This window comes from Pyxicephalus adspersus, chromosome 4 (assembly GCF_032062135.1).
Source record: "Pyxicephalus adspersus chromosome 4, UCB_Pads_2.0, whole genome shotgun sequence".
NCBI lineage: Eukaryota > Metazoa > Chordata > Amphibia > Anura > Pyxicephalidae > Pyxicephalus > Pyxicephalus adspersus.
In genome coordinates, this window is record NC_092861.1 from 9,676,808 (window position 1) to 9,689,230 (window position 12,423).

The 12,423-nt window shown below is 41.2% G+C and overlaps 1 protein-coding gene across 1 annotated transcript; it reads left to right on the top strand.

Moving 5' to 3' along the window:
* The first annotated feature begins 905 nt into the window (after positions 1-905).
* On the top strand, positions 906-11,532 carry MCM3 (minichromosome maintenance complex component 3). Its single transcript, XM_072407363.1, has 17 exons — positions 906-1,165; positions 2,945-3,057; positions 3,448-3,656; positions 4,520-4,650; positions 4,790-5,028; positions 5,156-5,264; positions 5,746-5,899; positions 6,121-6,252; positions 6,474-6,682; positions 7,280-7,454; positions 7,845-7,971; positions 8,456-8,606; positions 8,712-8,852; positions 9,049-9,146; positions 9,588-9,658; positions 9,750-9,813; positions 10,880-11,532. Exons 1-17 carry the CDS (start codon positions 1,082-1,084, stop codon positions 11,076-11,078), a joined length of 2,406 nt encoding a protein of 801 aa, XP_072263464.1. The 5' UTR covers positions 906-1,081; the 3' UTR covers positions 11,079-11,532.
* Positions 11,533-12,423: the final 891 nt, after the last annotated feature.

Consider the following 12,423-nt stretch of genomic DNA (forward strand, 5'->3'; position numbering starts at 1 on the left):
AGGAATATGTCAGGGGGAGACTTTATTTACATAAAACATAAAATTTGTTTTTCTCATTGCAAAATAAAAGCCTAGGTTGCTCCTATAAAAAGAAAATGTACAATTAGCTTTGTTTTTGGAGCAATGAGAAAGTTATCACCCAACTAACAGGCCCGTAGTGGAGATGTAAAGTTTGTTCTGGTGTCAGGAGAAAGGGGTTGGGGATATAAAGGTATCAGTGATAAAATATATAAATAAAGCAAATCTTTTGGCAACAACAATATATCCTTAATATTGCATAAAGTTGGGAAGAACAGAACAAGGCCATTGACAGCTTCATTGGAGAGATCCCATCACTTCCTGTTTGGTAAAATTGCCCCAGAACTAGGGTTGCCACCAGGAAGTGAGTGGAAATTTCTTTATTATAGTCCGGATAGCAGGAAAGCCTGGGAGGGGTTTCTAATCTTGCACTCTGCTATTATACTTTCATGTTAATTGTATAACGGGGACACACTTTTATCATATTATTTACTTTATTATTGTTATTATTATACTATTATCATTTTCTAATTTACTTTTATTAATATTATTATTACTATACATTGTTTGTGCTATGGGTAAAATAGTGTATTAATCACAGTGTATTTACAAGCAGGCCAGTGACTGAAATTTAACAAAATTATAACCCAAACTAGTTTCCATAGCAGCCATCCTATAGCTTGCCCTCAACAAACATGGCCGCCTTTGGAATCATATTAGTTTACGTATACGTATCTTCACTTCCGCCCCCTTGCTGCACGCTTTCAATTTCTCCACCCACCACGCTTTCCGCCCCATCACTTAGGTTAGCTTGGAGCTACGAAACCCCGCCTCCTGAAAAACATTCCATTTTCTTCCGCCCCTAACGCATTCCAACTCCGCCCTAATTTTGCATCCTAGTAGCTGATTGGGTTTTGGGTCGTTCGCGCCAGTTGGTGATCCAATCAGAAGTTTAGTAAGGTAGCCGGTTTGGCGGGAAAGCTGGGTTTTTCGCGCCAGTGAGGAGGTGGAAGAAGAAGCGCGGTGGACATTAGCAGTACACGTTCCAGAGTCAGAGAAAGCCATGGCCGCCCCGATGATCACAGAGATGGAGGACCAGGAGATGAGGGAGGCTCAGCGGGAGTATCTGGACTTCTTGGATGATGAGGTGATGTATGAGTGAATCCTAAATACAGAATCAGCCGCTGCTCATACCGGTGTCCCCAACATGGACATTCAGCATGGCCGGAAATAGCTTATTATTCCGAAGTAGGCACCACGTGTTACATCATAACCTGACCGATCACAGTGGTATAGAGATTGCATGGTGTGATTGTATCGTGTATGATGGTCACAATGCTGCTAATGTACAGTATATGGAGATTGTATGGAGTATGGCCGCCCTGTATGTATGGTCAGCACTGTATATTGCATGAGGGTTCCCTAGAGGAGATTGTCTGACCGCATGAAAAGTTGCTTACAGACAGGATTTCCTGGCTGTATTTGGTTGGAGCCTCTCTGAGATAATTAGCCATAACCAGATGAAGATAATTGCTCATCTATACAGCGGGGTGCCTCCTGCAGCGTCCTCCCCACTACATAGAGCTCTATAGTGTTCTTGTGTACAGCACTTGTCCCCAAAAGAGGGTTCTTGGGCATGGTTTAAGCAAAAATGCCCAAATCTCATTAGTTTTCTATTTAGTTCCTTTTGAAATATAAATCAAACTCAAATGTCCCCCATAACAAAAAAAATCAACTTACCTTTAATCCTGCAGCACAGCTGATTGTTCCAGAGGTCTCCCGCTTCGGTCCCAGCGCTCCTGGCACTGCCATCTTCTCTTTTTCCTATGTCACCTGACAAAGGTGTGAGATCAGGTGCCGTAGTTGGGAAAGAAATACTGCGCATGCGTGAGATCGGCTATTTTTTTCTCTTTTCACAAAAAGGCTCCTTCTGGGATGTGTGACATAGGTATCCCGCGAGGCTTTGCGCTCCCATTCATTCTCGGTCGCCTAGGTGGTGCTGCACCCTTTTTTTTCTTTTTAAAATGGTGTTGCAATTAAAAAAAAAAAAAATTTTTACATAACATAAAAGGGTTGTCTACTCTTTTATGTAAAGTGAAAACTGTGAGTTTAGGTACACTTTAATCTATTAAATGTTGACTATTGTATTGCTTATCTTAAACCGGAACTGTTAAAAAAAAAAAAAGCACACTGACCTTCCGCAAAGCCTTCAGTCTCCCCACAACCTGCCTCTATTTGGTCCTAGTTTCTTCCTTTGTCATGGTGGAGAGGAGGCACGGGGTGCTGCCATCTTTTCTCCTACAAACGTCACCCCAATCTTGCACCGCACAGAAGCGAGATCAGATGATGTATCCTCCTGTAAATGGGGGTAAGAAATCTGATCTGACTTACCTGTAAAAGCATGCGCAAAGTCCCTTCTGCACATGCTCGAGCAGGCATACGTAGAAGCAGCAGCCTGAAGCCTCCGCAGGGAATGTTTCATCCCAGCAGGCTCTGTACTCTGTCTTTACTAAAATAAGGATTTGGAAGATATCTACACTTTATATAAAGTAAAAATGTTGGTGTTTTTCAGCATGCCCATATCTAGGAACCCTGGGATACCCTCACTGGGGTATTACATCTACAAACCTAACACACAGGAAGTATTATAAGAAAGATTGAGGCTCAACACAATAAAATGAATCCTATTATCAATGATAGTGTTCAGTGCAAACTTCTGGGTAATAGTCTGACCCTTCAGAGGATTCACACCTTTTCATCTAACATAGGATTTCTTTTCTAATAGAGTTGAGGTACAGAGTGAAAGATGTGTGAAAATGAAATTCGGCCCCACCCAGATGATTGTCATCTGGTTGACACTGATGATATACATTGAAATGATTAGCTGTACCTTTTTAATGAATTTGTATTTTTTCCCTTTTTTTAGGAGGATCAGGGGATTTACCAGAGCAAAGTCCGGGATATGATCAGTGATAATCAGTGCCGACTTATTGTCAATATCAACGATCTGCGCAGGAAGAATGAGAAGAGAGCCAATCTGTGAGTACCCCTATTATTAAGCTTCTATATGGTATTGTGACTAGGATCAGTCATTCCCACCCATTGGGTACACCGGATTTGTATGGGCGCCTTTATTATTAATGGGATGGTGCAGCAGTGAGTTTAGTTTACATAATCCCCGGAGAAGACATAATCCTATGCAGTCTATTCTGACTATTAGTAAGGTGGCTGCAATCTTCCTCCTCTCCCCTCATCCATATAACTAAGGGAGAATTGCTCTAGTCTAGAGCACTAAGCAGGGCTGGTGCTGCAAAATGTGAAATAATTTAACATTAGATTTTACTTTTAAGGTCCTTGGGTTGCCTTGTATAACTAAACTCCACATTTGATCTCAGTTCTCATTCTCTATCTTTTTGTCTTCTCTCCCAGCCTTATGAACCATGCCTTTGAGGGCTTGATTGCCTTCCAGCGGGCTCTGAAGGACTTTGTGGCTTCTATCGACGCTACATACGCCAAGCAATATGAAGAATTCTACATCGGTCTGGAAGGCAGCTTTGGTTCCAAACATGTCACCCCACGGACCCTGACCTCTAGATTCCTGGGCTCTGTTGTCTGTGTGGAGGGCATTGTTACCAAATGTGAGCATTTGTACTAAATTACTGGCTGGGTGGCAGCCCCTGTATTGTGACCTAACTTTTCAGTGGCCACCCAAAACAGACAAGTGGTTACTGAAAAATGCCGGGTGGTGCGCTCAGCTAAAAGGGGCTGGGGAGAACACTGGGGGTTTAATACACTGAATACATATATGGGAGCCGATTTACCTGCATTTATAGCTGATTGTTTTGGGCATTGACCAAGCTAGGTAACCTTTTTTTTCTTACGGCAGCAAAGTAACCTAATATTTTCTAACCTTGCTACAAGCCTGTGATTGGTGAAGAACTTTGATAACTCTGCACCTAACATCAGCATGCTCTTGTCAGCACATGAGCTCTCCAGCACACATGATTGGCTTTGTGCTGATTCTTAGTCTTAGCTCTACTGTATTGTGGCTGATAACCAAGTCAGATTTAGGTCCTAATTTTTAATGTTTAAATGAAGTTTGCAGGTTCTCCTCGTGTTTGCGTGGGTTTCCTCCAGGTCCTTAGTTTTCTCCCACATTCTAGAAACATGCAGTTAGGTTAATTGGCTTCCCCTAAATTGACCTTAAACTGTGGAAATGAGATATGATGGAGGTAGGGACATTAAATTGTGAGCTCCTTAGACAATCAGCTACTGATATGACTATGGACTTTGTACAGCGCTGTGTAATATGTTGGCGATGGATAGCTGCATACTTTGTCTTTACTTGGATGTGAAATATAAACTAGAAATCCTTCATTGCTGTTATCTGATATATTAAGATAGCATGCAGTGACCTTTACCATCAGATTACTTGGTGCATGGACTCCTAGCAATCTCCAATATCTGACACAAACCTGAACCAATATTTCTCTCTATCCAGGTTCTTTGGTACGCCCTAAAGTGGTCCGCAGTGTTCACTATTGTCCAGCCACAAAGAAGACCATCGAGCGCAAGTATACAGATATGACCAGCCTGGATGCCTTTCCCTCCAGCTCTGTATATCCCACTAAGGTAAGTCTCTTTGAGTTTATCCCCATCTTGCAGGTGGAGTAAAGTCACAGTGGATTAGATTTCTAGCAGTCATTAGGAAAGAGTTTTTAGTCTCGGTTCCTATGCAATAGATATGACAGCTTCCTACTATCTATTGCAGGATGAGGATAACAATCCTATGGAGACGGAGTATGGTCTCTCTCTGTACAAAGATCATCAGACCATCACCATCCAGGAGATGCCGGAAAAGGCCCCTGCTGGTCAGTTGCCCCGATCTGTGGATATTATTTTGGATGATGATCTTGTTGACAAGGTGAAACCTGGGGAACGGGTGCAGATTATTGGAACCTATCGCTGTCTGCCTTCCAAACAAAATGGCTACACGTCTGGCTCATTCAGGTAATGGGATTCCTGTGTTGTCTTTTGACTTTTTTTTTTGTGCTTCAGAAGAAAGTGTCCAGCCAGTTAGTGGTATTAGTTATTGTGGATTCTATGTTTGTGTCTAATTTTTTCTTTTTATGTGTAGGACGATTATGATAGCCTGCAATGTTGTCCAGATGAGCAAGGAAGTTTCACCGGTGTTTTCAGCGGATGACTTGGCTAAAATCAAGAAGTTCAGCAAAACTCATTCTAAGGTAACATTGCTACATATATTCCATGGGAACCCTGAACAGTATTTAGCAAATGATATCAGTATATGCATAGGCAGGAACATGAATTGTCATGCTGCATCAGTCAGAGGAAGCTGTGCTCAAAATTCACTTCTGGGTTCAGAGATCAGACACAGATCATGGTTTAATATGCTTTGCTGTGACTGACCTGTCCTTAAGCCTATATTGTGAAAGAAAGTGCTATTAATGTTCAGAAATATGATTGTTAATGCCAAACACATTTACAGAGGGTGCAGTTTGTATCCCTTGGCATGCAGCTGTTGTAAAAATGTTATTGTAGCTCAAAATATAAGTTGGCAGTTTCCACCTTTTATATTCTGTTGATGTATTCTATAATTTCCTTGAATTCTGCCATTCAGTGTTATTAAATGGACATGTGAATGGTGGCTGTTGCAAGCTTTGTATAGATTTGTCACATTTACAGATTCTATATTTTTCTCTGCAGGATGTGTTTGACCAGCTGTCCAGGTCTCTTGCCCCCAGCATACATGGACACTACTACATCAAGAAAGCCATTCTCTGCATGCTGCTTGGCGGTGTGGAGAAGGTGCTAGAAAACGGGACCCGCATCAGAGGAGACATAAATGTTCTGCTGATAGGTACATTGATTGCTTTTCATTCTCTTTAGGACTGATGTGCATGATACAGATTTGCCTACACCTTGAATGGCGTTTTTTTTGGCTTTGGTATGGGGTTCTCTGTATTCCTGGTCCTCCTCCACTATAGTTTAGCATGAGCGATGTAGTAGATATTTTTCAGAACTACTCCAGCCTGACATAACTTCTTTAATTTTTAATATGCCTTTGATCTTTCTTTATAGGTGATCCCTCTGTAGCCAAATCTCAGCTCCTCCGATATGTGCTTTGTACAGCTCCTCGTGCCATCCCAACCACTGGCAGAGGCTCTTCTGGGGTGGGTTTGACTGCTGCGGTCACAACCGACCAAGAGACTGGTAAGTCCAACTGTCAGTAATATCAGTGCTGTGCTGTATATAGGTTTCTTTTTATTACCTGGCAGGAGAAAAAGACGGTGGCTGGTGTAATATTGGTGATCTTTGTGCATTGAGAGTTGAGTGGCTTTATGGATATTAAATGACTTCACTTGGTAGTAGGACAGAAGCTTCTACACCATGTAAGTGGTATTTTTTGATGGAGTACTTTTTTTTTATTGTAGGGGAGAGAAGACTGGAGGCCGGTGCCATGGTGCTGGCTGACCGCGGTGTGGTCTGCATCGACGAGTTTGACAAAATGTCTGACATGGACCGCACAGCCATCCATGAAGTCATGGAGCAGGGTCGGGTCACCATTGCTAAAGCCGGCATTCATGCCAGACTGAACGCCCGATGCAGTGTACTGGCTGCAGCCAATCCAGTCTATGGAAGGGTGAGTACTCCTCCTTTTTTGAAGTGCCATGTTTGTACGTATGACGACCTGTGCTTGTATCTTTTCCATACCTGCTCCATTGACCTTTGATGCTACTGAAAAAATTCTCAAACATGTTAACCAATTAAATTGGTGGGCAAGAGTAACACTTTCACTGACCCTGGCTGGGCAATAAAATATTCAAAAGAAGATCAAAAGAAAGCTGTAATTGACTTGTTAAAATGCCTGCAAGCATCTTGTTTTAATGGGTCAGCACTCCTATTAAGATGTGGATTTATTATTCACAAGCTGGAATTGCGGTTTTCTAGGGTTAAAGGTTTCAACAAAGGTGCTTGCAACTTGCTGAAAGCTTCACATATGCTTTGCCTTCCAAAAGTCAACATAAAACTGGCACAGTGCAATCCTCTTTAGTCTACTTCAGTGCTACATGGGGGCGTCACCTGGCTTACTTGCAGCCATTGATTAAAATACATGTGCTTATCAATTTGACCATAAAACATTCTTTGCCCCTAGCCAGTGGCTTTCTTATGTGAAATATAGTTGAGGTACCTTTCTTTTTCTGTGTGAATAAATTGTTCTGCTTTTCCTGTATTCCAGTATGACCAGTACAAAACTCCTATGGAGAACATTGGCCTACAAGACTCCCTGTTGTCTCGTTTTGATCTGTTATTCATCATGCTGGATCAGATGGACCTAGAACAGGACCGGGAGATCTCTGACCATGTGCTGCGTATGCACCGCTACAGAGCTGCTGGGGAACAAGATGGTGATGGTGAGTGTTTGATTTTTCTTAGTATAAATGATTTACAAATACATCTATAGATATGGCATGTTCTATTTCTGATAGCTGGGGGCATGTACACAGGTAGTGAAGTCTTATCTCTTGCTTAATTGCTTGTATGGGTTTTGGATCATTAACTAGTAATGTTTTTTTGAGTATAGGCGATATCCTTTATTGACCTCAGTAATACATAAAGCTCAAAGGCTAGGTTTGGATTATGCTGTAACTTATATTGACCAGAGGCTGCAGTCTTCCAGTTTCACAGTTACTGTCTAATGGTAGCTCTGAACATCATATGCCCTAACCTATAAGACCAGGAAGTTATGCACAGTATTGTGCTGTATGTAAAATGTTAACTCTCAATCTGTTGCATTTTTTTAGCCATGCCATTGGGTAGCTCTGTTGATATTCTGGCCACTGATGACCCCAATGTTACCAATGAAGAGCAGCAAGAACTGCAAGTGTATGAGAAACACGACAGCCTTCTGCATGGAGCCAAAAGAAAGAAGTAAGTTTGTGAAAGGCTGTGGTCCTAAAGAAAACTTACATAAACCTTCACCTTCCATAAAAATGGTGCTTTAAAGCCATTAGATCTATGGTTTTAGCAGCTGAAGTATGCAGATCTTGCAAACAAGACCCTTTTGTTGAGTTTCAGTGTGATAGGTGGACTTGAAAGTCATTAGTGAAGCTTATGGGGTTACTGGTGAGTCTCAGATTGATTTGCATGTAACTCATTTTAATGCTTGATGTTCTGAAGGTTTTAAATATATTTCAAGTGCCTGTTATTTCTATTCTGTATCAAACTTGTGATCCTTCCCCAAGACCGAGAAAACTCTGGTACCATAATGCCAATAAAAAACTGCAATAACCCACTGATAACAAACACTTTATAATTTGACTTCTTTAAAGAGCTGAAGCTGTTTTCTGGGGGGTAACTACTCATCACAGTTGTCATGTTGAACAATTCCTAATGTTGAATTTATTCTGTGCAGAGAGAAGATTGTTAGCATGGAGTTCATGCGGAAGTACATCCATGTAGCGAAACTATTCAAGCCCGTTCTCACAGCAGAGGCTGCAAATTACATAGCAGAGGAGTATTCCCGGCTGAGGAACCAGGATCAGCTCAGCTCTGATGTACCCCGGGTAAGTTTCAAGCCTACAGAATGTTAATGCTTCATGAAAGTGTTTGCCTTGAGTATATCCTAGCTGTAGTTTTTCTCTCTAACCATATTCTGCCTTTGCTTCCAGACATCTCCTGTAACAGCTCGTACTTTGGAAACTCTTATCCGTTTATCCACGGCTCATGCCAAAGTGCGAATGAGCAAGACTGTACAGCTGCAAGATGCTGAGGCTGCCATAGAGCTTGTCCAGTATGCCTACTTCAAAAAGGTGAGCGTGCTGGGTACATTAAAGTATGGGCAGGCTGTAAAATAGATGTAATGCATATAAATGTAGGAAAAGCTTTTATTGAATACCTTCTTGTGAAACCCACGTTTAACAAGCGGCATGAGGGTCTTTAGGGGTGTAGTGGGGTGGGGGTCATTACAGTAATTATCAGCAGCTTATTCTTGGTCTCCAATTTCAGGTTCTGGAGAAGGAGAAGAAGCGTAAGAAGAAAGACGAGGGTTCTGATACTGATGAGGAGGCGGCCACACAGACTGAGAGAAGGACCAGGAAGAAAAGGTTGGTGACTTTATCTGCTATTTCGTCTTATTTATCAAATTGTCCTCAAGAATTCATGGTGGCAGTGGACTGCTACGTATTGTAGAATATTTGTTTCCAGTGCAGCCAGTCTTTTAATTTGTGCAGCACGGCATAAATACAGTGCATTCTGAAGGTTGGTATCTGTTTCACATCTCATACTACAGGCCTCTATTGTAAGGAGTCATCTAGTTGGCTGTACATTGCACCAACTGTGTTAATTGCAGGACTAGCTTAACAAAAATACAAAATAATAACTTTTTCTGGCATTCAGCCTGTGCTTCAATGTAAATCCTTTCCCACCCCACCATCTTGGTTTAACACGCTTGATGTTCCAACTGCTATTTGTTTTGGTGTAGTTTTGTATGTGTTTTTTAAAGATTAAAGAGCTTTTTGCTTTATCTGCTTTTATTTACATTTTAGGAAAGCCAGCACAGCTGAGGGAGAGTCACATGACCCCTATGACTTCAGTGACACAGAAGAGACCCCTGATGGTTTGTGACTTTTAATCAGCACTTCTATAATTTAAAATTACTTGTCTTGGTTGATGGTTATTATAACACTTGATTTTCTTTCTAATTACAGTTCAGTCCCATGCGCCGCAGACACCTGCAGAGAAGGAGAAAGTGACCGGGCTGTCTGGAGACAGGTGAGTCTGGCAGTGCCTTAGTTTGCACTCCTATTGCCATTCTAAACCTTAGCTGAAGGGTCAGTCCAACCAGAAGTGGTATTCCAGGAATTCTTTAAAAGGGTTTCAAACCAGCAAACAATCATCCTGATTGCCTTTTGCAGCCTCTATCCAGAGATCAGGGGCTTACATTGATCCTGTCACTATTGCACACTTTTTGAAGACGAGCTATACCCATAAGTGTTCACACATTTCCTGATGTTGCTCTGATCTGTTGAAGAAATGTTTTGCCGAACGGAAACCAAAAATTTGAGTAACCCCCCCCTCCAGTTCCATTCATCTCGCTGTTCCTTCCTAGTGACCTCCAACTCATTGCCGCATCGTGTGTTCAATGGAGGTCAGTGGGAAGAAATGGTGAGAGCTGAAGAGGACCAAGGATATTGGCACTCCTAGAATCCATGTCCCTTCAGACATGCTTGCCTTTTATTCTTTGCTTTTCTCTGCTAACTGCAACATTTTGGCTGTGTGGGAATTAAAGAGGGAATTAAAGTGTGACAGGGACCAGGCATTCCATACTGATTCAAGGTTAGCTGTATGTTTGGGGGTTTTAGAATAAAGACTGGTTTTGAATAGGAACATGATAGCCTTAAGTCCCCCCTCTACCCATTTTTGGGTCAGGAAGCCTTAAGTGTTATGTACAACACACATCAGACTTTTTTGTCAGTTTTTAATTCTTTTTATTGAAAAGTTAATCGTTTGTACTTTCAATCAGATAAATTGCATATCTCAATAGTTACACAATATGAAGTAAGAATATAACTACAGCATAAATCCATGGGGGAGAGTACAACAGGGAGCTTCAACAAAGGTTGCTGAGATGAACATAGACCCCATGTCTATTTTATGTATCAGGAGATGAACGGCACATTCACATGAGTCTGTGAAGCTCATACAGAGCACAATTTATCAGCTACAGATCAGTCATCTCTACCAGGCCCTTTACTATAATGTATTTGATTTACAATTTTTATCCAGGGTCTGTATTCCCAATCTGAATTATATCTAAAATTCCATCCTTTGTTTGCAGACTGAAGGATTTCAAGGCAGCTCTTCTAGATGCCTTTAAAGCTGCCCATGCTCAATCCATCGCTTTGCCCACCATCATGGACTCCATCAACAAGAACAATGAATCGCCATTCTCGGAGGGAGAGGTGAAGGCTGCTTTGGAGCTCATGGAGGAGGCGAACCACATAATGGTTTCTGATAACATTGTATTCTTGATCTAAACAGACAATGGTGGATTGTTTACCTAGGACAATATGACTGGAATATGGATGTCTGTTTGCATTACTTCATATCCCTTCACAGAGGAAAGCTTGCAAGTAGTGTCTGTTCTACAATCCTTCAAGTCTATTCTATCTTCTAACCGGGCCTTTTTTGGATTCCTGCAATTTCCAAGTATTTTAGCTCCACTTTTAAGCCAAACCATAAGATACATCACGATTGTATCATTCTCTGATTTGCAGGAAGGACTTTCAAAGTGTTTTACAGAGTATGATGGTGTTTTATGACCCCATTGGACTGCATTGTTGCAATGTTTTATTTGTATAGCAGTTTACCCTTTTTAGAGGGTACTTTAAGTGTAAAGTTTGTTTTAATCCAAATTTTTATGTGGAATAATGACCCCATTTTATGCTTTTATGTAACAATGAGAATAAATGTTCTTTTTTCATTGTACAAGTATTGCTGTGTTTTCTACTACTGACAGTGTTCAGATATGTTAAAACTAAGCTACATGATAAGCAAATATTATCTGAATACAATTGCTATGTGTGACCATTGGTGTGTTTTATGCGTTTCTTCCAAATCTTAATCCAGTGTAAGATGTTGGCTTTTTATAAGAGGTTCCTGCCATAAGCCCATTAATGTTTTTCTCTTGTGCAAAATACCCAGTCTTGTCTCTGCCTCTGATAGATCAGGTAGCACATAGTTGTTGGGTTTCCTGGGTTCCTCTCATAGCTCAGGCTATGTACAGCAAAGCGATATCACTGCTACTTTAAAAAGGTAAGACCTGCATTTGCAAAGGCAGCTGATGCATACAATGTATATCCTTTATGGTTCAGTATATTTAAATAAATTGTGCCATCTTTAATGGTTGGGGACCTTTTTCTTTGGCTCATATCATCATTGGCCCCCTAAATCTACTGTTAATAGCGAACTCCTAAATTTGCTACCTTGTCATATAGGGACATTTGCCTGCTCCATTATGAAAATATTGGTTCTATTATATTTGGTTGGGAAAGGACTTCATAGCCCTATGCAAGCTGATTGCTTAACATGGAGTTTGCACAAGGCTTTCTTTTCTTGCTGACATCAATGAGCAGTTATTAATTGATATTAATGAATATACGCTGCATAAAGAGAAAGTTAGGCAACTTTTTCCTCTGCCCCCTCATGTCACTAAAAATAGTCGTAGACAAATTGCAAACTGGTTTACTTGTTCTGTTTACCCCCTATTGATCTGTTAGGTACATACATAAGTGCAATGAGTCTAGTCCAGGGGTCAGCAACCTTTACTATCAAAAGAGCCATTTTGCCTCCTCTTCCACTAAAGAAAAATAGTCTGGAGCC

Bases quoted from the DNA above. Each gene is read 5' to 3' on its own strand.
- MCM3 (XM_072407363.1), top strand. From the start codon at position 1,082: ATGGCCGCCCCGATGATCACAGAGATGGAGGACCAGGAGATGAGGGAG. The intron at 7,455-7,844 runs GTGAGTGTTTGA...GCATTTTTTTAG, and splicing joins TGGGGAACAAGATGGTGATG to CCATGCCATTGGGTAGCTCT. The intron at 8,853-9,048 runs GTGAGCGTGCTG...CTCCAATTTCAG, and splicing joins AGTATGCCTACTTCAAAAAG to GTTCTGGAGAAGGAGAAGAA.